This window comes from Volvox carteri (assembly GCF_000143455.1).
Source record: "Volvox carteri f. nagariensis unplaced genomic scaffold VOLCAscaffold_1, whole genome shotgun sequence".
Classification (NCBI taxonomy): Eukaryota; Viridiplantae; Chlorophyta; class Chlorophyceae; order Chlamydomonadales; family Volvocaceae; genus Volvox; species Volvox carteri.
Genome location: NW_003307545.1, coordinates 5,428,152 through 5,449,052, shown reverse-complemented (window position 1 = coordinate 5,449,052; position 20,901 = coordinate 5,428,152). Strand labels below are relative to the sequence as shown.

The window sequence follows — 20,901 nt, the reverse complement described above, 5'->3', positions numbered from 1 at the left end:
CGTGGGTCCACCTCTCCAATGCGTGTTGTGGCGGCCTTCTGCAGTGATGGGCGGCGAAATAGAGGCACAACAACAGCTAGGTGGGGTGCCCATCATCCTCTTCTGTGGCTGTGTGGCCCAATTCCGGGGTCATATCGTCATCGTCAGCAGAAGAGGACAATAAAATGCCTTCAAAGGCGCGCGAGGTTGAGTTGGTTATCAATGTCCGGGCAGTTTAAGCTGCGTACATTCGTACTCAGTTGTACCGTCTGCCGTACATGCTACAAAGCATCGTCGGGGTAGGAGGGTTATGTACGGTACGCAATTAGGAGAACGCAAAGAAGCCTGAGTGGCGTGGAAGTGTGCGACGAGTTGAGAGTGCCGCGAAGAAATGGGGAGACGGGAGAGGGACCGGTACCGCGTTTTTGCGACGTTTTTCCAAACGCACATTGCGACGTTCTAATCCTTGCTGGCTGGCATCAATGCTGAGGGGACTATGGAGATGGCGAAGACTAACACCATTTGAAGCAAAGACGGCGGGAAAATACAAGAATGTATTTCCCAGAATCGGGCAGTGCATTTGTTTCTCTACACGGCCTATGACAGCTGCAAAATACAAGTTTAACAATTTCCAAATTCCGCATGCACACACGTGCGGGGGTGTCCGTAAAAGCCTGAGGGGCGCCCCATGCACCGTGCTGCTATGGCTCTGCTGCTGGTTGTGGTGGTGTGGATATGCGCGAGCGAGTTGGCGCCGGGAAGTCCTTTTGTTGCTGGTTGTGAGGAGGACGAATTTGCGAATGGGGGTGAGGAGACCGCTGGTGGCGTGGGTGTGGGTTCCTATGCTATCCTGGAGGCTCCGGGGCTCAGGTAACCTGATGGGCAGCTGATAGAGCCAGTCGGTGATGGGTGCGCATTGCATGCATAGAGTCTCTTAAGATTCCCTTCGCCTTTTCCCGTGTGTGTGAGACGGGGGGTGAGCTGCTGCTTCCTGAACTGTGGGGGCCGCAGAACCCGGGCCGTGCGACGAGCTTCCTACGAGCTCCTCAGGGCGAAGAATGCTCCTCCGTTTCCGTATGCCTTCCGTACGTACGTCCCGCCGTACGTCCGTACTAATATTACGAGGTGCCTGAGGGCGTTTGTTCAATAGATCATTGGCAGTTGATTTTTGTTATTGCTTCAAGGCGTGTGCCGCAAGTTCTTGGCATGTTTAAGTGGCCAAGAGAATATTGCTGAACGCGCTAGTAGTAGTAGTAGTTGTTGTAGTAGTAGTAATCGTAGGTATTACGCGCTGGTGTTTACTGGCTGTGATGAAAACCGCTGTTGCCGCCCGCGTGGAAATGTCGGTGATGGTAAAGAGCGGAGGGAAACTGGATTACCTGTCGCGAGCAGGCCTTTGGCGGTGTTGAGGCCCCCCTGGAGCCGTGCGCAGTAGCCGGGGTCCTAGCGCTGACAAGCTACAGCTACGGCATTATTTATCATTATTGGCAGAATTGACGTTTGGAAGAGTTTTGCTTCGGTAATTTGTAGCTGGCCGCTCAGTTTGATTTACCTTAAGTATGGAAAACTTGATGCGCTTTGGTGAGGCTACACCACCACTATCATCTTGTCTTGTTTGGGAGGGCCGGGGTCGGCGAAGTGGGGAAGTGCTGTGCAGCTCGCCGTGCTGCGCCGCGCCTTTTCAGGCGTCAATGCCAAACGATTATATGCTTGTACACATATTGGCTGGCTGATGTGCAATGGCCGCGTCTAACGCGCTGGATGAATGGCACTGCAACGTCGTCCGCCGTCGCTGCCACAACTAACCAACCTGGCCGACATCCTGGAGGCCAATGTCCCTTCCGCATTCTTTCAAATTTCAAATAGGGGCTCAAAAAGTTGTAGCCGGGAATTAAGCAGCACCTGGAATTATCTAGAAACCCTGTAGCGCGGCAGCGAGCCGTAGTGATGTGTTTCGTTTGAATGATTTCGCTAAAAGAATGGTGTCAGTGTTTGCTCCTTTGCTCGCATTGCCTTGGCGCGGGGTGCCCGGAAAACCACACAGAGAGAGCCACATACAGACATACAGACGAAACGACACGCGTGTCTGAAAATGCATCTGCATACGCCAGGAGGAGATTTTACACCGACACAACATCCTTTTCTTTCTGTTACAGAGTGGGAGGCTTCTGGGCCATTTGAACACATTGTCATTTCTAAGATTTACCACACCTTACAGCACCAACACAACATCCAGCATGCATCGAGGGATGTGTTTGCGACCCTCTCTTCCCCGCAAATACATGAAGTCGTTTTAGCACAAGAACTCCGGGACATTCGCACCGGTGCTATGCACCCGAGTTCTAAAAATCCTGGCTGCCCGTTTTGAAAGCCCACCTGAACCGTCCTTCCTGGAGCTTGCCGTATTGCCTCGAAATCGTCGTTCTGAGGACACAACGCTGCGCACCAGTGCAGTGAAACTTCTTTCTTCCGCCACCCTTCTTCCGTCTTTCTTCCGCCACCCTTTCGACCGCAATTGGCCATATCAGCAATAATATCGGCTGGCCGCACAGCAGTATATCTTTCCCCCGGAATCTTGGGACCGTCCGTTGACCTAAACGCCTACAAAGTGACGCTACTATTTCTTTGATTGGCAAGCCTCTATCCAAACGCCCCCAAATTTGCTGAGGATCACCCCATCCAAAGCGGACACCTGCAAAGCGGTACGCGGCAATGAAGGGTGTAAGCAATGCCACATACTAGCTCAACCCCCAACCGGAGACACGGTACTGGTGTCAAAGCCCCCCAATCCCTCCTCCTCCCCTGAAAACGGGCATGCCTCCCGTCTTATTCCCGTACCGGCATCCCGTCACACCCCAGGCCGCCGCTGCCGTACAATGCATTAGAAGGTGGCGGCGGCGGCCGCGTTGACGGGCACCGGCGTGCCGCCGGCCGGCTTCGACGGCCGTCATACCCTCAAACACCCCATCGCGCAGCCGCCCGTGGCTGCCGACGTCGCAACGAACATAGCCCTCAGGCTGTGGCCGGAACCTTCGTCCATTCCTCCGTCGTTCGGTCGAACGGTCATGCAGGCGAGCGAGTGACCGCATCCGACAGTAAAGTGGGTGGGTCAAGAGGCGAGGGAAGGGACCGGGGGAGGTGGTAGCGGTTGCCAGGTGGGGAAGTGGGAAGTGGGGAGCTAGACAACCAATCGACACAAGCGGGCGCGGAGAGGGCCGCGTGCGTGTGGTTGGGTTACAAAAGCGGGCCTTGCGCTGCTTTTTCAGACAGGCCGGGGCTTCGCGCTTGAGGACATGGAGTGCCTTTAGGATTGGAAAATGGTGTGAGAGAGAACGAGTATGGTATGTGCGCGTATGTGGGTGTAAGTGTGCGCGTTTTGTTTTTGCCTGTTGGGTTCAATTAGGTTAATCAATCCGCGTCGGTGGAGAGTGCACAGGTCACAGGCGGTGCAGGAGAGGCCACCGTCGAGTCCCGCGTATCGACGCATCTCCTTAAGCCAGTACTGTGCCTTGACCAGCGTACGACGTTGCGTCACGTCGTACACAATGGCGGCCGCGTGCGCGCCCGTGTAGCACAGTGGCGCTAGAGCCTTCACGCCACGTCATCCTCACCGAGTCGCCTAGCAGGACAAGCTTGACACGCGGGGCCAGATTGCCACTACTCAGCGAAGATGCTTGTACTGGAGCTCCAGTAAGTGGCGTGACAAGCAGGATGTCTACGTTCGTAAGGCGTTATGTAGTAAGCGCAAGATATAATGTTTATACGAAGTGCTGCCTACCTCTGGTTGCGTATATGATTTACTCAAGACGCACGAGCCCACAGCTGGGATATTACAAACATCGCACGCTTTAGGCCAGGGTAATACAGTACTGCCGCAACGCCTAAAGCCATGCCCCACGCCATGCCCATGTTTCGCGATGTGACATGTTACGGCAACGGAAGTCCGAGCGTCGTTAACTTGCCGTAACCGTCACACTGCTTCATGGTAGTGTATCGACCAGGAAACCATCTAGGCATAGGCCGTCATACGTCTAATATTTCGGCGACAACCTTTTCCTAATGCCGCTGATATTGCGGCAGTGATAGTTCTACATTCTGGTGGTCAACTCCGTATCGACCTATGCCGATTGCACAATAAGCACTACCTGTATCCTTAGCTTACCCTATAAAGGTTAAAAACATTTATCTGAGATACGCGACTTTGCGACCCACCATCAAAAACGTTGACCTGCGTAAGCCGTGATTCAAAGGCCTGAATTATGGCGAGCTTGCATATGGTATGAGCAGATGATACTATGTCCACTGTTGGTGGAGGCTTGCGTGAGCGGGAGCTGCAGAGCCTGCTGAAGCAGAAAGAAGCGGAGCTTAAGCAAGCGAACGCGGAGCTAGTGAGTACTAATTAGAAGCCAACTGGAGCAAAATTGTCAGGAGTTGACAGCAAGCTGCTGGCCGCCTGGCGTTGGTTGTGTTAACATGCCGGCCTGGACTGCAGGAGGAACGCGGAAAGCTCCTGTACAAGACCAAAGTAGGTCTTGGAGATTGATCTAGGGTAAATTACTCGGAGTAACTGCGACCTGCGGACTGGGCCGCCGTCAGTTTTCGGAACGGCCGGCTGGCAGTTACTAAGCATTTTTAGCCCTTTTTCGTTGGTGAACGCGCGCCATGAATACATGTGCATTTACGTAAGCTTTGTTCTGCCAGGCATAGCGTATCTTGTAGAACCCAGATCGGCCTTGAGGGCTTATCCTCGTGGTTGTACCTAAAATCCTAGTCTAGCTACGATATGTCCTGTGAATCCTCAGACAACTGAGCCGCGTTCCCCCACTTGGGACTTAGCACCAAATGATAAATAGCATCTTGAATCACTGTTCCTCAGAGTTGCAAATGCATACCTAACGCGCCCAGCTGCACCTGGGTGTATGTCCGCCGCCCTTAGGAAACACTTCGGCTTTCGGCTCCACGATTCAAAACGATGGCAATAGCTGCCTCGTGTCCTTTGCGTCGCAGGTTGCTATCGAGCAGCTGCAGCAGGAGCTGACCGTTAGCCGTCGAGACGAGCAGGCTATCCGGGACGAAGCAAACCGGGTGGGTGAGCAGGCGGTTTCGACAGGTCACGCGGGTAATAGCCTATCAGCCGCGATGTGCCTCTTCCGTAGGGCGACGTGCGGAGTCCATACGAACTAGCTCGTTTCCAAGGGTCTGCGAATGAGGTACAAGGCCCCTCCGTGAAAGTAGCAGGCCAATGGCTGCCATGTGGCTATTGCGCAGGTGTGCGAGGAGCAGGCGACACAGCTCCGCCAAGCAGAGGAGCACGTGCAGGCGCTCCAGGAACAGCTTCAGCAGGCAAACAAGCAAGCCAAGGAGCTTCAGGTGCGCTGCAGGGTGCCTTGAGTTGCACGGCCTGAGCACTGTGGCGTGCATTGCGCGTGTGCGCGCACATGGGCCCATAGATGAATCCCAGAGAACATTGCGCTTCTAAGTCCGAAGCGAGAGGCCTCATCTGTCTGCACCGGGTCTCACCTGGCATGTCCCGTGACAGTGACAAGCTGACTATTTTCTGCTTTCCTTTCTGGATAGGAGTTATAGGCGTGTGCGCAAAGGTGCAACTAGCTAGAATAATGAACATTGGGTTGGGGCCGCGTGGGTTAACATCCGTGTCACAACAGGCCTGTTATCCAGGTGTAGCGGTGTTACCATTCAGATATGTGCAGACGGCGCAATTCCGTGTGTATTGGGCGGAGTATATCACTGGTGGAGGGCGGGCGTCTCCTGCACAATTTTCACGTTTTCGTGAGTGCACGGCCTAGCGAGCTTTACGCGGCGAAATGACCCTGATGTACCCCGGCAGACCAAGGCCATCAGCTTTGAGGTCGAGCTCGAGCAGCACCGGCAACAGGCGCTCCTCGACAACAATTCGGTGACACACAAACTGCGCGAGAAAGACAAACAGATTTTGTCGCTTGGAGACGAGATTGAGGGCGTCAAGGAGCGCGCAGCTGAGCTGGAGAAGATGCTGCGGGACACACGATCCAAGGTGAGCTGCGTGACGTGGGGGGACGCGACGCTACGGACCAGTGGCTAAGGTTTCGTGGCGCGGTTCAAGGAGCAATAAGCTTGGATTGGGCTTTAGGGCCGTGGCATGGTTTGCTGCCGGTTTCGCCAGTATCATGCATCTGCCCTGTTGGACAACGCGCAAGTTGCACGTGCCAAGCTGGCCCTAAAGGCAGCGTCCATCGCAAACGCATCCCGACCTCTCGGTCCCTCAGTTGGCCACACTCGAGCTGGACAGGGAGGAGACCGAGCGGCTCATTCGCGATCTGACGGCCAAGAACAAGCAGCTGAACCAGGATAAGCAGGTGGGCCATTTCTGCTGCCGCCAGGCGGAACTCACCTGGCCCTCGCGTTGCTTTGACGGGATTCGGCCGTGTCCCGGTGAAACGTAACATACATCATACGAAAAGCTGCGCCTATGGAAGGCAGAAGATGCAGGGGAGCCCCGGCATTAGGTCAAAGGAAGGATCAGGGTGTCGGGGTGCTTCGCTGTTGCGAAGACTGCAACCTGGATATTCTGTAGTTAGTATGGTGCATGGCCGAATGACCGAATTTCAAGCCCCCAAGCCCCCTTCCTGACTGCAACCGTTCCCCATGATCTGAAACGAACGGGAGCCTGTAGGAACTGGAGCAGCAGCTGGAGCTGGCTAAGAACCTAGCGGATGCGGCGAAGCGCGAGACAGCGCGTGCCCTCCAGGTGCGTGTAACAGGAGCGTCAGACGGCATGCCGTTCTGGCACGGGAAGCGGCACGGGAAGTATCTTGCGTCGCAAAGACGACGCTACAGGGAACTTAGCGTGAATTATACGGTTACTTCGAGCGCAAGCCGCGTAAGCTACGCAAGTGGCGAGGTGGCTTGCATGCTCCTTGCACGGGCTCGGCTGCCTCAAGAGGCAAGCCGAAGTGTGCGCAGTGCTCAGGATTCCTCGCACCTGCCCTTATTGGGTGACCTCTGTTTTATAGGCTGTGGAGCTTAGCGAGAAGGAGAAGAACGCCATTGAAGTGGATTGTAACCGCAAGCTCGACAGGCTGGTTGCCGAACACGACCTCAGGATGCGGGTGAGAGGTTGTGCTCAGGAGGGGCCGAGCGCTTGCCTGTCGCGAGTCGGACGACATTTTTGCGATGTGATTTATACCTCTGACGCCAACGACATTGATCAGCAGATAGATAGCAAGCCCATCGCCGGGGTCGGTTCCTATCTCTAGGCTGTGTTCAGCGCGTACTGCTGCTGTCGCAGATGTCTGTTTTCGCAATGTGTGGCGCAGTGCAGCGGTGAGGTAAACGCATTTGCAACCCATCGCTCCCTGCACTGCCTGCGGGGAGCCCATTACTCTGCTTCCTGCTGGCATACATGGCGTCGGCTTGTGGGCTGCCGTTGTAGGCTTACTGCAGCTACTGGCCTCCTCCCGGAGAGGATGGCATTGATCCTGGCAATCTGCTTTTGCCTTGCTTCCCGTAGCACCGCCGGTCGTGGAATTGTACGGAATGTTTACCTGGCCCCGCCCTTCACCTTTTGAGTGTGCGCAGGAGGCAGAGAAAAAGCTGCGGGACCTGGATGCGACGTGGCAGGCGAAAGAAGAGATAACGGAACGGAGCTGGGTTACCCGCCTCCAGGTGCGAAGGGCTTTGGAGACTTTGGCCCGGCTGAAATGTGCTTTGGCATTTTTGGCAGCAGTAGCCACCCACTGCAATTTGCTACGGAACAGCACGCCAAAGTCATAGATTAGAGAATTGACGCCTTGGAAATGGACCATGCAAAAGCCGACGTCCAGACTATGCACATGCAAGGCACTGTCTGATGCCGTGGCATGTTTGGCATCCGACATTGCCTTGCATGCGCTGTAGAGAGCCCTGCTGGGGTTGACTTTTACGGGACACACAAAACATAATAGAGAATTAATGTCGGCGTGCAAATAATGCGATTCCACCTAGCCGCGCCAGCGAACCGCCGGAGGCCAAGGATAAGGGCCCATGAAAAGGATCCAGGAATAGGAAGAGCAAGGCCACCGAGCTTCATCAATTATCATGTATGGCCCCCTTGGCTGCTGGCCGTCATCCACCCCACAGGAAGTTGAGCAGCACTGGGAGAAGCGGCTTCGCGACGGCATGACCGCCTGCGAGCGCAAGTTCGCGGAAGAGGCGATGGCGTGGGAGCGGCGCATTCGGGAGACGGATGCAGCCTGGCAGGCCAAGGTCGTAGAGCTGGAGCAGTTGTGGCGTGAGTCTCGGACGCGCGATCTCGTTGCCGGTCCTGCATGGCGTGCGGGGATCTCCTGTTTCGAATGCCGCCTTCGCTGCTCCCAATTTCTTTGCGTATGCCAGGTCTGCGAGGCCGTTTGCCAGGTCTGCGAGGCCGTCGAGATCTCTGGGCACCTGCAGTTGCCGTGTTGAGGCGTCAACTGCAGCACTGTGGCTTTACGGTCCATGATCCCAAGCCGCAGCAAGTGTGGGATAGAATAGAACGGCAGGCATAATCCATATTGCTACGTGGTGATCAGCAATCATATGACTCCAAATGACTCCCGTATCTGACGGGGGTTGTAATGCTTGCTTTCCCGTTGCCGCCCTAATACTTCATACAGGGTAACCTTTTCGCAATCGAACTTTAAGCAGCTCGCTACCCCGGGGCCTTCTGCAGGCAACCGTCTGTCCGACGATCAGCGTCTGCACGATGCCGATCGAGCGCACTGGGAGGCACAGCTGCTGGCGCAGCGCGCGGAGCTGGATGCCACGTGGTCCGCGCGGCTGGATGAGACTCGGCGCAACCTGGAGGCCGCCTTGGAGGAGGCCACCACGCGTGCAGCTGCGGATCGGGAGGCGCTTGAGAAGAAGGCATTACTGGAGCGCGCAGCCCTCGAGAATGCCGTCAACACTGAGCGCCAGGCGCTCGAAAGCACTGCGGCGGCTGAACGGGCGGCCTTGGAGCGCAGCACGACCAAGCGGCTCAAGGAGATGGAGGCGGCAGCGACACGGCTTGCGGATGAAGCTCGTATAAAGTGGGCTGAGGAGCGGGCGGCGGCGGAGGGCGTGTGGGCTGACCGGATGGCGGAGCTGGAGGCTAAGTATCGCAAGAAGCTGGGTGCGTGGTCTTGGAGCGTAATCCAGGATGGGAGAGTTTCGGTAGGGATGGATTTTAAATTTTCAGCGTGCAGCGTGCTTGAGATCCTTTCGACTTCAGGACGTTTGCATGATCGTGGGAAGGGGAAGGGCAACCACGGAGAACGATGCGTCCCGCAAGGGCTTGTTTAATTAACTACCATCATGCCGGTCCTTCGCCCTCCATTGCGCCTCTGTCCGTGGGCGCTTCATCGATGTCAGTCTTGCTACTGACTGACCCCCTGTGTTCCCCCTTGCCCCCTCCGCCGCTTCCTTAATCCCCCACTTGCTGCAGAGGACCTCAAGCGCAAGGCCGCTTCTCGGGAGCTGGAAATTGACAACCAGTGGAAGGAACGTCTGGACGAGCTGACCAACAAGTCCCTCGCGGAGCGAGAGCTCATCGCCGCCTCGTGGAACAGCAGGCTAGCGGCAGCCCAGGAGGAGGCCGCTGCACGCTACCGGGCCCTGCAGGTGCGATGGCGGGCAGTAGTCCCGTACGGGGTTACACTGTCAGCTGCGGGAAGGCGCAATTGGCCCATAGCTGAGCGAGCGTGTTGCTCCGGCAGTAAGGGAGTTGCAGCTCCCGTTGCCGTGGGCTACCTGATAGGCCTTGCCAGGCGGCCTTGCACTGCACGGTGTAGCCCCACCGGCGCGCTTTTGGGGCTACCATGGCCGCCGGTTGCACGTGGCTGGTACGAGTGTGTGGACGGTGCGGCGGCAGTGTCCTGAGTTCTTGTGGCTTGTGGCGCTGGGTGCATGCAGGAGGAGCTGGATGCCAAGGTGGCCGCCATCAGTAGCCGGCTGGCGGACATGGCAGGGAAAGAGGGCCGGCGGGAGGTGCAGCGAGGCGAACTAACGCGCCAGGTGAGCTGGGGGAAGCAAAGAGCGAGGAAAGGGCGGTGGATTGTCTTTGCAAAGCCATCGCCAGTGACGGAATCATGGAACGGGGTAGGGACGGGGGTTCATCATGCAAAGTGGAAGTTATGGCAGTTTTGCCTTTGTTCACATGACAGCACACATGACAGCAATGGCCAGATGGGTAAGTCAACTGGTCCATATCGGTGTTACAATGGCCTCTTTGCGTGTTAAGTTTGAGTTGCAGTACAGTGTTATGCGTACAGTGAACCTGTCAAAGCCCTGAATGCAAGCGGGTGATGCACCCACTCATCTTGCTAGCCCGAATCGGCGGCGGTTACCATTACTGATAGATCTATCCATCCGTGGATTGCGCGGTATACTGTGTTCGCAGCTGGAGGAGCTTCAGGCCCTACACGAAGCGGAGACCCGGCGGCGTGCAGAGCTGGAGCGGGCACTGCGTGACGCGGCGGCCATGTTCAAGGCCGAGCTGTACGAGAAACAGGTATGATGGCCACCCTACCGGGATTGCACTTTGCGGGTTTGCCTACCCGCCTTGCATGCCACATGTGCGGTGTTCTGTGCTTGCAGCCGCCGCCTCATTCATGCTGAAGGGGGCCTCGCCAATCCATGCTATCACGGGCGCCCTCCGTCCCCTGCATCATTTCCCACTCGCACCGTAACTTTCCAACACGGTACACGCACCCGGACTACTTGTGTTTGCGCAGGCGCAGCTAGACGCGGCCTACCGGGACGCTCGCATCCTGCGGCAGCATCTCGCAGCGCATAACGTTAACTTGCCCTCCCCACGACCCGGACGCTCCAAAGGGACTGCGACCGGCGAGTCTTCCCCCAAGGTAAGGATAGTGCTCTAGAGGATAGTCTGAAGAAGCTGTGGGCTTCAGGATAAGGCATATGGTCTACCTGGCGGGGCTCAATCCTGCTCAACGTTGTGGTAAATTTGCACCCACACTAGGCGCATTCCTGTCTAGCGCCTTGCGTGCTAAAACTACAGTTCGGTGACGTCCATTGCTGTACTTGACGCTGGGCGCTTTATCATTGGATTTTTTGCCTCCCAGGTGCCATCCGTGGATATGGAAGGTATTGCCTTATCACCGCCTCCGGCGGCTGGTTACTACACTTCGGGATCTGGGGCTAGCCCGCGGACGGCCAGCGTGGCTACCCCCTCGGAACTGGACGCCGAAGTCACTGCGCTACGGGCAGCCAGGGCGGAGTATCAACGGTCAATTACCGCCGCCCAAGATGCGCGCAACGCTCTACTTGACCGATCAGAGGTGGGCTCTACGTGAGGCCACGTGCAGTTTGCCAGCTATGGAATTGCGTGCGCGGGTTGCCAGGAGGAAATGCCATGACCTTCATTCTCTGCTATCTTGTCTTACTCCCACAATTGAGAATACTCCCGCATGTACTTGTGTAACGGGCAGGTAAACCCTTTCACGCTGACAGGTTCGCGAGCAGCGGAGCTACAGCGCTTGTGCAAGCCCAGCGCTCAACCGACAAGCTCGCAGCTCTGGGCGAGGAACTAACAGCAGAGCTGCCAAGTACATCGGCAGGTATATGCCTATGCCATGCTTAGTGTATCGCGCTGTGCCTCCTGCTCTAACCAGAGTCTCATTGCTGATTAAGCATGGCGTGCTTGCCCAATTGCAACAGGATGCTGATGGATGACGACTCGTCTGTCATGGAGACGCAACCCCGCCGGGAGCATGCTTCCACAGACCCGGCCTTTGACGCTTGGCGAAGCCGCCTATCTTCACGTCTTACTTCTGCGTTAAAAAAACTGGAGCCTAGTGTGCGATAGCACGTCTGTGGGCGCAGTTGCCGAAATAACGACTTTCCTTGTCGATAGACAGGAAGATCATTTTGGAATTGATTTGACTCCTTGTAAATATGCTCACAGCACCAATGTTCCCTTGGGTAAAGCTTTCGTTAGACGACGGCATCTGCAAAAGTCTGAGACTCTACACCGACACAAAAACACGAAATTCCATTAACCGCACATCCTCATCCGACCAGGATTTGTGCCGCCCTTGACAACCATATCCATAATCAGAAAGAAACGGAATTGCGGGGCTCCAAAGTACAACAGATCTCTGCCGTACATCATCTCTCCTCGAAACTGCAGCGTCGTCGGCGCAGTCCTGTTCGCTCCGACCTGGTTCTGCAACAGACGGGCAGCTCTTGCCCTGTAAGCTGCCGAAAGCTGGCCCCGAACGCCGACTGAGCGTGGAGGGTCGCGGGAATGGGCGAGCAGCTCAGGCAACGGGGAACCGTGAAGTGGTTCAACGCCACTAAGGGCTTTGGATTCATCACACCTGAAGGTGGTGGCGAGGACTTCTTCGTCCATCAGGTCAGCGCTGAAGCTTTGCACAACACGTCGTTATTGTTAGCGTTCAGCCGTCGAGACCAAGTTCTTGAGGCTGGCAAGGGTTCTCTGTGGAACAGCGGTCTAGTGCATTTTGACAGCTTTTGTTACATGGACTTGCTGGGACCTCTTGGGATTGCACGCTGCTTATCTGCTGGGTGTGCGGGGGCCGTGCCAATGCAACGACCGCGCTATGGCCGCTGCACACGCTCCTTGATTTAGCGTAATATACGCTTAGTTTGCTTACCAAAATCTTAAGCTCCAAAACGAATCCACAGCGGCTTGACCTGGACTGCTTTCTCTCGGTTGAGTGTTGCATGGTTGCTGCGCAGACCAACATCAACTCGGATGGCTTCCGCAGCCTGCGGGAGGGAGAGGCCGTCGAGTTTGAGGTTGAGGCAGGGCCGGATGGAAGATCCAAGGCCGTGAGCGTGTCTGGCCCTGGTGGCTCTGCCCCGGAGGTGAGAGCGCTTCCTCTGGACTCCACCCACACAATTTGGCTTATTATAATCGGAAGGCATCTATAGCAGCTATCTCCCATAGCTGCTGTTCTCTACTTCTACAAGGCGTGGGAGTCGAGCGGGTACCATACAACCTTACTGGCTTTGCTCGGTCTTGCCTTAATGTGTCGGCTGCGGACATTAGCTGCTGTGATTTATTACTAAGGCCTGCCGAGGGGGATGTGTACCTCAAGTACTTGAGGTTCGTGAACATCCATGCCTGGTTGTCCGGGGATAAAAGTGGCGACCCTGCTTTTCCAGGGTCAGGCGCCAAAGCGCGCGTTCCTGAGTATGTTCGACGCAGTCCCTGTACGTATGCCTATGGTCCCGCTAATGTCACACTTCTGAGGCCTGGCGGGGTTGGGTCCTCTCTCTAGCTCGATGTGTCTGATCCCTGACGTCAAGCGGATGTGGCTATGCAAAAGGCATGGATTGCATTCCCCCATTGCCACGCACAGGCCAGGGACATGCGCTGAGATGAAGCTGTCGACAAGTTAGCCTGCGTACCCCTCATCTGCCCTCTGTCCTCTATGCTCCAGGGTGCTCCAAGGAACTTCCGGGGCGGTGGCCGTGGTCGCGGCCGTGCCCGTGGCGCCCGTGGTGCTTATGCTGCTTACGGCTATCCTCAGATGCCGCCCATGTACCCCGGCTACTACTTTTTCCCAGCTGGTATGTTCAGTCCCTGTGCAATCACTGGCTAGGACAGGCCGCGGCGCGCGCGTGTTTACAGTTATGCATGTTTACAGTTATGTCTACAGTTCTAAAAAACATTTCGGACAATCTTTACCAGATGTGGACAATTTGATTAGATTTGGCTGGCGACTATGTAATGGGAAATTCGCGGGCGCAATCGGGAAATGGTGTGGTGTTAAAGCATTCGTAAAAATGATAAAAAAAACAGAATCCAGCTGTCTCGACGGGTAAGACGGAAGCTGCAGGCTGACAGTGGCCGGAATCCTGCAGGACCAGTAACCCCCGAGGATCCATTCCTTCGCAACAGAATTAAACACGTCACGTCCTGCGAAACGTCCGAACTTCATGGCAAAATTGTGCTATTTTGCTGCCGTCGCTTTTGTGCAGATCCAACTGGCCGGGGACGGGGTCGCGGCCGTGGCGGCATGCCTATTCAGGGTATGATCCAGGGTATGCCGTACCCTGGCATCCCCATTCCCGGTGGCTTGGAACCGACGGGCGAGCCGTCGGGACTGCAGGTGCGGCTGGTTGGATTGGATGCTATGGTATAACCGAACACCACCCAGCGTTCCCTGTTGGCGGTTCCTTCTGCGGCAGGTTTGACTATCGGCTTCGCAAGCAGACCTTTTGGAATCGGGGCCGATTGGTTCGGATATCTGTGAAACATGAAAGAGTTTTTAGGTACCATACGGAAGGCGATTCCGCGTCAAGGGATATGAGGCTTGATGGCATTAAGTTAATTGCCAGAGCAATGCTGTCAGTTCTGTTGGCAATAAATCACGGGAAAGAATCTGTTCAATGCCGTGGGGATGTTGATGCAATGACTGGGCGTGTGATCGTCTGCAGCCCTGCATAATTCCTCACCTTTCCGTACCTAAGTACTTAGTTCACAATTGTGTCATTTGTTTTACATTGCGGCAGGTTGTGGTCCACAACCTGCCGTGGAGCTGCCAGTGGCAGCAGCTCAAGGATCACTTCAAGGAGTGGAGGGTGGAACGCGCTGATGTTGTGTATGATGCATGGGGCCGGTCCAGGTGAGACTGTCGCAACGTGTCGCGCAAGGATAGAATTGTTACTGGTGCCTGAAACCCCAACGCCCGGAAGCTGCATGTGTGTGCGCGCTGAATCCCCTCCACTTACACATCGTTCAGCTGCATTGGTGTTGATAGTGCTTAATTGCTGTTTCTATATGGCCACCTTGGAGAATCGTCTACTTGTCCTAAAGATTTGCAACTCGTTACCCGCTCGGCAGGGGCTTTGGCACCGTCCGGTTCGCCACGAAGGAGGACGCCGCACAGGCGTGTGAGAAGATGAACAACAGCCAGATCGACGGGCGCACAATAAGTGTGCGTTTGGATCGGTTTGAGTGAAGGACTACCGGGCGGATGTTGAGGGACAGTTGAGGGACCGCTGAGGATGAGGCGATGATGAGCAGCCCGATAACTTCTCCCCCTCACACGCTCTTCATTGTAGTGCTTCCCCAAGAGAAGAAGACCACTGTGTGTATATGTGCCGTGTGTGAGCGTGTGTGAACCGGCCCCCAGTCCGCCGCGCGGTAGCTGCGTTTTGCCATTGATAGGATAGACCCTGGGTATATTACACACCCACGCGTGTCCGAAAACTATGTATGACAAATCCGCTGCCTGCGTGATTGACGCCGCCGCATAAACGTGCTTTGTTCGGTTGTGTGCGTCTCAACCTTTGGAAGATTAGGGAACAGCTGAAAGTTGCGTTTCGGGCCAGGACAGCATTGTGCTGCGCAGCGGTGTGCTTGCAGCGCAGCCTCTATTGCCCCCCGGGAATGCTCGTGCTGCGGGTTCGGATGCAAGCTGAGTGCCTTGATTGCCATGACTCACCTGGCTGCCGTTTCCTACGGGTTCTCTCATTGAAGGGTCGAGTAGGGAGCGATGTGGCCGGGTTGGTCGTAGGCTGGGTTCTGCAGAGCGACATAATGCGAGCTCTGCGCACCCCGGGGGTTTGGTTGGCTGCCCTGTGCAGCAGCTGCTCACATGCACAGGGACTGGTTGAATGCTATGTTGCTGTGCGGAAGAAGTAACAGCCGGGACGCGATGTCTAGGCATTCGGGACGTATGTGTTTGGCGTATGTGTATTTGGCGGTGTCATGCTGGATGAAAGGGAATGTGAGCTGACCCTGTGAGAAAACTGTCTGATTTTCTCCTCTTGTCTAAACGGTACCTCTTTCGTTACCTTTAACACGTTGCGACCGACCGACTGTGCCCCATGGCCCCTCGGTCTGTTGCGCTGAGCCTCGCCTTCGCGGGTCGACCCGACATCTTCGCCTCCACATGTAACCTCCTCGCCTCATCTTCCTTATCACATTAACGCCACAATTAAATTCTGAACAAAGCTCGCTTACTCCGTCGACTATAACTAGATAATAAGACACTACCAAACATACGCCTATACACAACACAACAGAAACTCCTAAATGACCGATAGAAGCCTAGATGCAGCGTACCCATCACCCGCCAAGCACATGTAGAAGAGAAGAGCATTTCAGCCCTTGGGTGCTACATCAGTTTCCCCGTACCCATGGGACAGGTTGCCGCGTGGGGCGGCAGCTCCGTGCTCATACCCATGCATACACAAGTCAGGCACTACTGGAAAAGCACACACTGATGAGCCCGGAGGTTCCGGGATCGAGACCTATCACGGTCGAAATCCTTCCGATGGCGGTAGGTAAAAGCGCCCCTAGTCGATGGACTGTGGTGACGTGGGATAAAGTTGACCTGCGAGCTGACCAGGAACGGAGTTGAGCCGCCGTTGATCCGGCAGATTCCGTTGAATGCCGGTGCTGAACCTGAGCGATCCGCTGAGAAGTAGGCTAGGGTGACTGGATGAGGGTGCCCCGGAATACCGGGGAAGGCAGGGTCTGCCGGGTAGCGGCTGCAGGTTGAAAAAATGAACCCCCTGTCCCACACATCATCATAAAAATATGAACTGAACATAATCCAGTCCATCCAACATGAAAAACAGCTACCGCCATCTTTTCCCCCACGGCCCCGTTTCCCAGCCCAAGCCGACCTTTCCGGGAACGCCTGCCGCCTAAAATGCCCCATGCGCAGGGCACGATGAAGCTCCGCCATGGAAGTGAACGCAGACCAGTGACGTGGTGAAACAGCGGAACGGGAGGAAGCAGAGGAAGCAGTGCAGTACACGCCGATAACCCCCTTAGCGCCCTGCTGTGCGCTACAGCTGCACCACCGTCTTGTTCATATGCCAACCAGGCACACCAGCTGCCTTGTCTTGCAAGAAATGCTCATACTCCTGTTGTTCAAAACGGATGGAACCTGCCAAGGGCAAAAGCACATCAGCGGGGGGGTTCGTAAAGTTGGGTGGAAGTGCGGCGGGATGGCATCGGAAGAACGCACCGGAAGGGGGGTTGTATGGCGCGGCAAGGAGATGCCAGTGCTACGGTGACCTGGCAACCAACAGCCACGCGGAGAGGAAAATTAGCAGCGCAAGTCCCAATATACCTGCGGTAAACCCTGCAACCCTGCAGCTCCGTAACCCTGACACCAAAGTAGGCCGATCGCAGGCCGATCGCAGGCCGATGTCCCCTTTACAGTCCCCGAGGACCCACCTGGCGGCGGTTTGGTGAGCGCCACTGCGGCGGGTCCCGTCAGTGCTCCTGGAGGCGCGCCCGTCAACCCCGCCAAAGGGTCATGACCCGCACGCAGCGTGTACAGCACCAGCTTGTCTCGGGCCATGTAGACCTCTGGGGACAGCGATTGAAATGAAGTTTCGTTATCGTGATGGAGTTGGGGGAATGCGTTGGATTTGAGGACTTGTCCGTAAGGACAGCAGGGTGAGGTTTGTAGGGCGCGGTCGGAGACCGACGGAGAGGGAAGGTTCAGGGTCAGTAGCGCTGGGTCAGCTACTTCTTATTCCCTCTAGCAAATTTAAGACCAGGCGCTATCACCTCTTCATGAGCGCTAGCGTTGCGCTGCCCTCCAGGGCTGGACCTGAGTGCAAAAGGGGTCCCACCCCTTTCCCACCGACCCCGTGCTGAATGAAGTCTCGAATCCTAGTGCTGGATCGCAGCCGGTCTCAAAACTCAATGGACAATGCATCCCTACCGTCATCCCTACGCCTTTCTAGTTCTCATCGCGACATCCCAGGAAATGGACAAACTATTAGCACGCACAGGGGATACCCACCAGATGACTCCGCCGTCCCCGTCCGACTTGGGTTTCTTCCATCCGCCGGAGAGCTCCCCCCACTCAAGCTCCCGCTAAGATGCCCGCTTCTGCTGCTGTGACCTCCTCTTCGCTGCCCTGGCCCCTGTCGCTCCTGCCGCTCCTGCTGCTGCTGCTGCTGCAACGCCGGCAAGCCTCTCCCGCTGCCTTCACCACGGCTGCTGCCACTAGCGCCTACACCGCTGTCTCTTCGCCCCACGTCCCATGCAGCCGCGGTCGCCCCCACTGCCGTCGGGAACCCTTCATCCTGCTGTTGCTGCTGTTGCTTCTCCTGCTGCTGCCTCCACACCTGCATGGCCCTCACTGTGCCCGCGTTCGGAGGCAGTGCGGAACCCCGAGGGGGCTCTGGATGGGGGTCATGCATCAACATGCCCCTCTCCCGCATGTAGGCTTCGTGGCGCATATTCTCACGTATGCTGGTGGCCTCCTGCGGGGTTGAAGAGGTGCACAGCGGGGAACGGGGTACGCGGCCGTCTCGGTCGGCAGAGAGGTGATTGTGCGGCTTCCAGGTGACCGAAAAACTCCCCACCCAGCCAGGGGCCGAACAGGGAACAAGGTGCTGGGGGCCATGCAGACTCGCTCAGGGCGCACGGTAACTCGTGATGGGGCGTGGGCCACGTGCTTGATTTAGGTCAACACATCATATCAAGAAATTGGGGAGCCGGCGGGGCACGTTATCGTACGATGAAGCCACACGGCCGCAAGCAGCCGGGAGGCGTGCTTACTGACCGCCCGGGAGTGCACACAGCCGCCCGGGCAGGCCCTGACCCGTCCCCATCCCACCTTGGACATTTCCTGCTCCAGGATTGAGCGCTCCGCAACTTTCTCGTCCCACGCTGGGTCGTACGGTGGCACCCGCTTGCCGAACGCCACGGTCAATGTGGCCACGTCGCCGCCAATAAGCCCAGCCGCCTTGCGCCGCTCCAGGGGGGTGATGACGTGCTGGTCCAGCACCTTGAGCGCCGGCATACGGTGGATGACCAGATGGCGGTAGTCGGGCTCCTCGCACATCCTGAGGAATTAAACGAGGAATCAAAAGCAAAGAAGAAATTATCGCGGGAAGTGAGAGCTCAAGGGATGATAAGTTAAAATCGAGACATATATTAAGTTGTTATGCTGCGCCCGCTCCCGTTTGAAGTCGTGTGCACGTGAGTCTATGGCGCTGTGCGACACAACTAGGCCTTGGACTCGGAAATCATTCAACTTGCAGTGGTGCTTTTTTTAATCGCGTGAAACGCGTAAAGGCTACTATTTTGTACATAGGGCAAACGAAAGGTACACCAGTCCACTCTGGTAAGTCCCCGGCTTTCCCCCGCACGTTCGCGGCCCCTCGATCGGCAACCGGGGGCCCCACTCACGGGTTGCCTTTCAGGTTGAGCTCGTGCAGAAACTTGAACTTTTCCAGTACCTTGATCTGCTTCTCGAGGTCTCGGAGCTGGGGGGCGTTTCAGTGGTGGGAACGGGGCAGCGGTCTGTTGGAGGATGGTGCAAGCGAGTCGAGAAGGCATCCGGCCGCGAGAGTAAGTAAGGGTTATCCCCCTCTCATCCCGCTCATTAGAACCCATTCGAAGTGTTGGGACGCGGTGGAGGGGCGTGCTGTCTCTGCCCCGAGGTAGGGCGCGAGCAGGAGCTTCTGGGTTAGCTGTCGAACAAACAGAGCACATCTTCCGACGTTGCATTGCGTTCCGGGTTTAATAAGGGCAAGGAGGAGGGTCAAAACATCCATATGCATATATTATGGGCCTGGATTATGCATCTTTAAGGCTTGAAACTTCCCATCCCTCCTCTCCCAACTTTTTACAGTTGCTTTATGGCTCCCCGGGGTTGGGGCCCGGCATGACATGCAGCGGCAGTGAAGTGCACATGTGCAGACGGACTGGGCATGTGTGCCACTATGGTGTTGCAGCCGTGCGGCCACATTGCTTCTTCCAGCTGCTGTCCTGCCCCCAACCGCCCTGGGGGGTTCCTGCGCCCCAGCCGGCCGTGGTCGTCTGACGTGGCCCTGCCGGAGCCTACGTGGTGCCGCATGAGCTTGATGCGGTGGTCTAATTGGGGGAGCTGGGAGGTGTGTTAACAGTTTCAATGTAACGAAGCTCTGGGTGTGATGCGCGCATGTGTAAGTGTTTCCCCCTGCGTGTAAGTGCTATCTCTTTCGTTTGAAGCGACAACAGTGTCTTCAAAGCTGTGCTTTGGAATGGTCGGGTTACTATTGTGAGGTCGCCCGCCATGGCATCCCGCCATGGCCTGTCATGGGCCCTAATCCAGATGCCCGTGGCCGTTTGATGCAAGTGGGTTGTGGCAGTGCTTGCCTGGTTGTTGCTGAGGTCTAAAATTTCCAGGAACTTGAAATCGATCAGGCTCCCCTTCAGCGTGCAGATTTGGTTATCCTGGGGGTGTAGGGTGGGTGGAGACGAGGCGACTGAAAACGGGGCTTCCAGGTATGACCGCAGAGACGCACGGGACAATCAAATGTAGCAATCCTTGGATGTTGGAATAGAGCTAAGCGCGCGTGGCCCACGTCACAGCATACTGCACAAGGCATGGCCGCGGGGTGTGCACAACGCCCTATAGTTACCTTACATGAGCATAGAGAGCTTTGAGTCGCTTCTGGTTGTCCAGGTTATTCAGCTTCTTCAGCTTGTTGCCATTAATCCACAGGCTCTCCAGGTTTACAAATGGCTCAAACCCACGTATCTTTTCAATGCCTTTGCCACATAGATACATTTCTGTACACTCCTTAATATATTTGGCATTTTCTCCTCCACCGACTAGTTCACGTAGTGGCTCGCTAACAACTACGGCCATTTCCTGGAGATCTAGTTTGAAGTCCCACGTATAGAATAATCTACCGCGTTTCAGCTACACAACAAAATAACGAAGGTGCGGACTACTCGCATGGATGCTCCGTCAAGTCATCGAAGTTTTGTTTGCAAATGTAATAATGAAGAAAGGAATTCATTCTTCACTCTACTTTGTTGCTTCAGCTGCAATAGAGAACTATAATTTTTCATCCGTCGTTTTACAGGTTAAGCACAAAACGATCAACCGTTGCCGTGTGTCCCCTGTCCGGGCGTGCACAGATTAGCGACTCGACGCCTAAATTTCAAAGTTTATAATTTTC

General features: G+C 55.9%; 3 protein-coding genes across 3 annotated transcripts; 2 read left to right on the top strand and 1 right to left on the bottom strand.

The window, feature by feature from the left end:
• Nucleotides 1-4,274: 4,274 nt before the first annotated feature.
• VOLCADRAFT_102906 (uncharacterized protein) lies at nt 4,275-11,903 on the top strand (the record flags this gene model as incomplete). The annotated part of the gene is made up of 18 exons (XM_002946259.1): nt 4,275-4,367; nt 4,472-4,504; nt 4,885-5,064; nt 5,248-5,349; nt 5,828-6,013; nt 6,246-6,335; nt 6,653-6,727; nt 6,993-7,088; nt 7,558-7,644; nt 8,098-8,248; nt 8,669-9,109; nt 9,422-9,597; nt 9,889-9,990; nt 10,376-10,486; nt 10,710-10,838; nt 11,061-11,276; nt 11,427-11,555; nt 11,656-11,903. 17 exons carry the CDS (start codon nt 4,275-4,277, stop codon nt 11,526-11,528), a joined length of 2,370 nt encoding a protein of 789 aa, XP_002946305.1. The 3' UTR covers nt 11,529-11,555; nt 11,656-11,903.
• Nucleotides 11,904-12,150: 247 nt separating this feature from the next.
• nab1 (nucleic acid binding protein) lies at nt 12,151-16,395 on the top strand. Its single transcript, XM_002946258.1, has 6 exons — nt 12,151-12,352; nt 12,700-12,828; nt 13,407-13,536; nt 13,948-14,078; nt 14,482-14,594; nt 14,813-16,395. Exons 1-6 carry the CDS (start codon nt 12,245-12,247, stop codon nt 14,928-14,930), a joined length of 729 nt encoding a protein of 242 aa, XP_002946304.1. The 5' UTR covers nt 12,151-12,244; the 3' UTR covers nt 14,931-16,395.
• Nucleotides 16,396-16,770: 375 nt separating this feature from the next.
• VOLCADRAFT_120248 (uncharacterized protein) lies at nt 16,771-20,760 on the bottom strand (the record flags this gene model as incomplete). Its single annotated transcript, XM_002945903.1, has 7 exons — nt 20,361-20,760; nt 20,090-20,167; nt 19,139-19,215; nt 18,564-18,792; nt 18,070-18,207; nt 17,165-17,297; nt 16,771-16,871 (listed from the first exon to the last, which is right to left on the bottom strand). Exons 1-7 carry the CDS (start codon nt 20,583-20,585, stop codon nt 16,771-16,773), a joined length of 981 nt encoding a protein of 326 aa, XP_002945949.1. The 5' UTR covers nt 20,586-20,760.
• Nucleotides 20,761-20,901: the final 141 nt, after the last annotated feature.

Bases quoted from the DNA above. Each gene is read 5' to 3' on its own strand.
- nab1 (XM_002946258.1), top strand. From the start codon at position 12,245: ATGGGCGAGCAGCTCAGGCAACGGGGAACCGTGAAGTGGTTCAACGCC. The intron at 14,079-14,481 runs GTGCGGCTGGTT...ACATTGCGGCAG, and splicing joins GCGAGCCGTCGGGACTGCAG to GTTGTGGTCCACAACCTGCC. The intron at 14,595-14,812 runs GTGAGACTGTCG...CCCGCTCGGCAG, and splicing joins GATGCATGGGGCCGGTCCAG to GGGCTTTGGCACCGTCCGGT.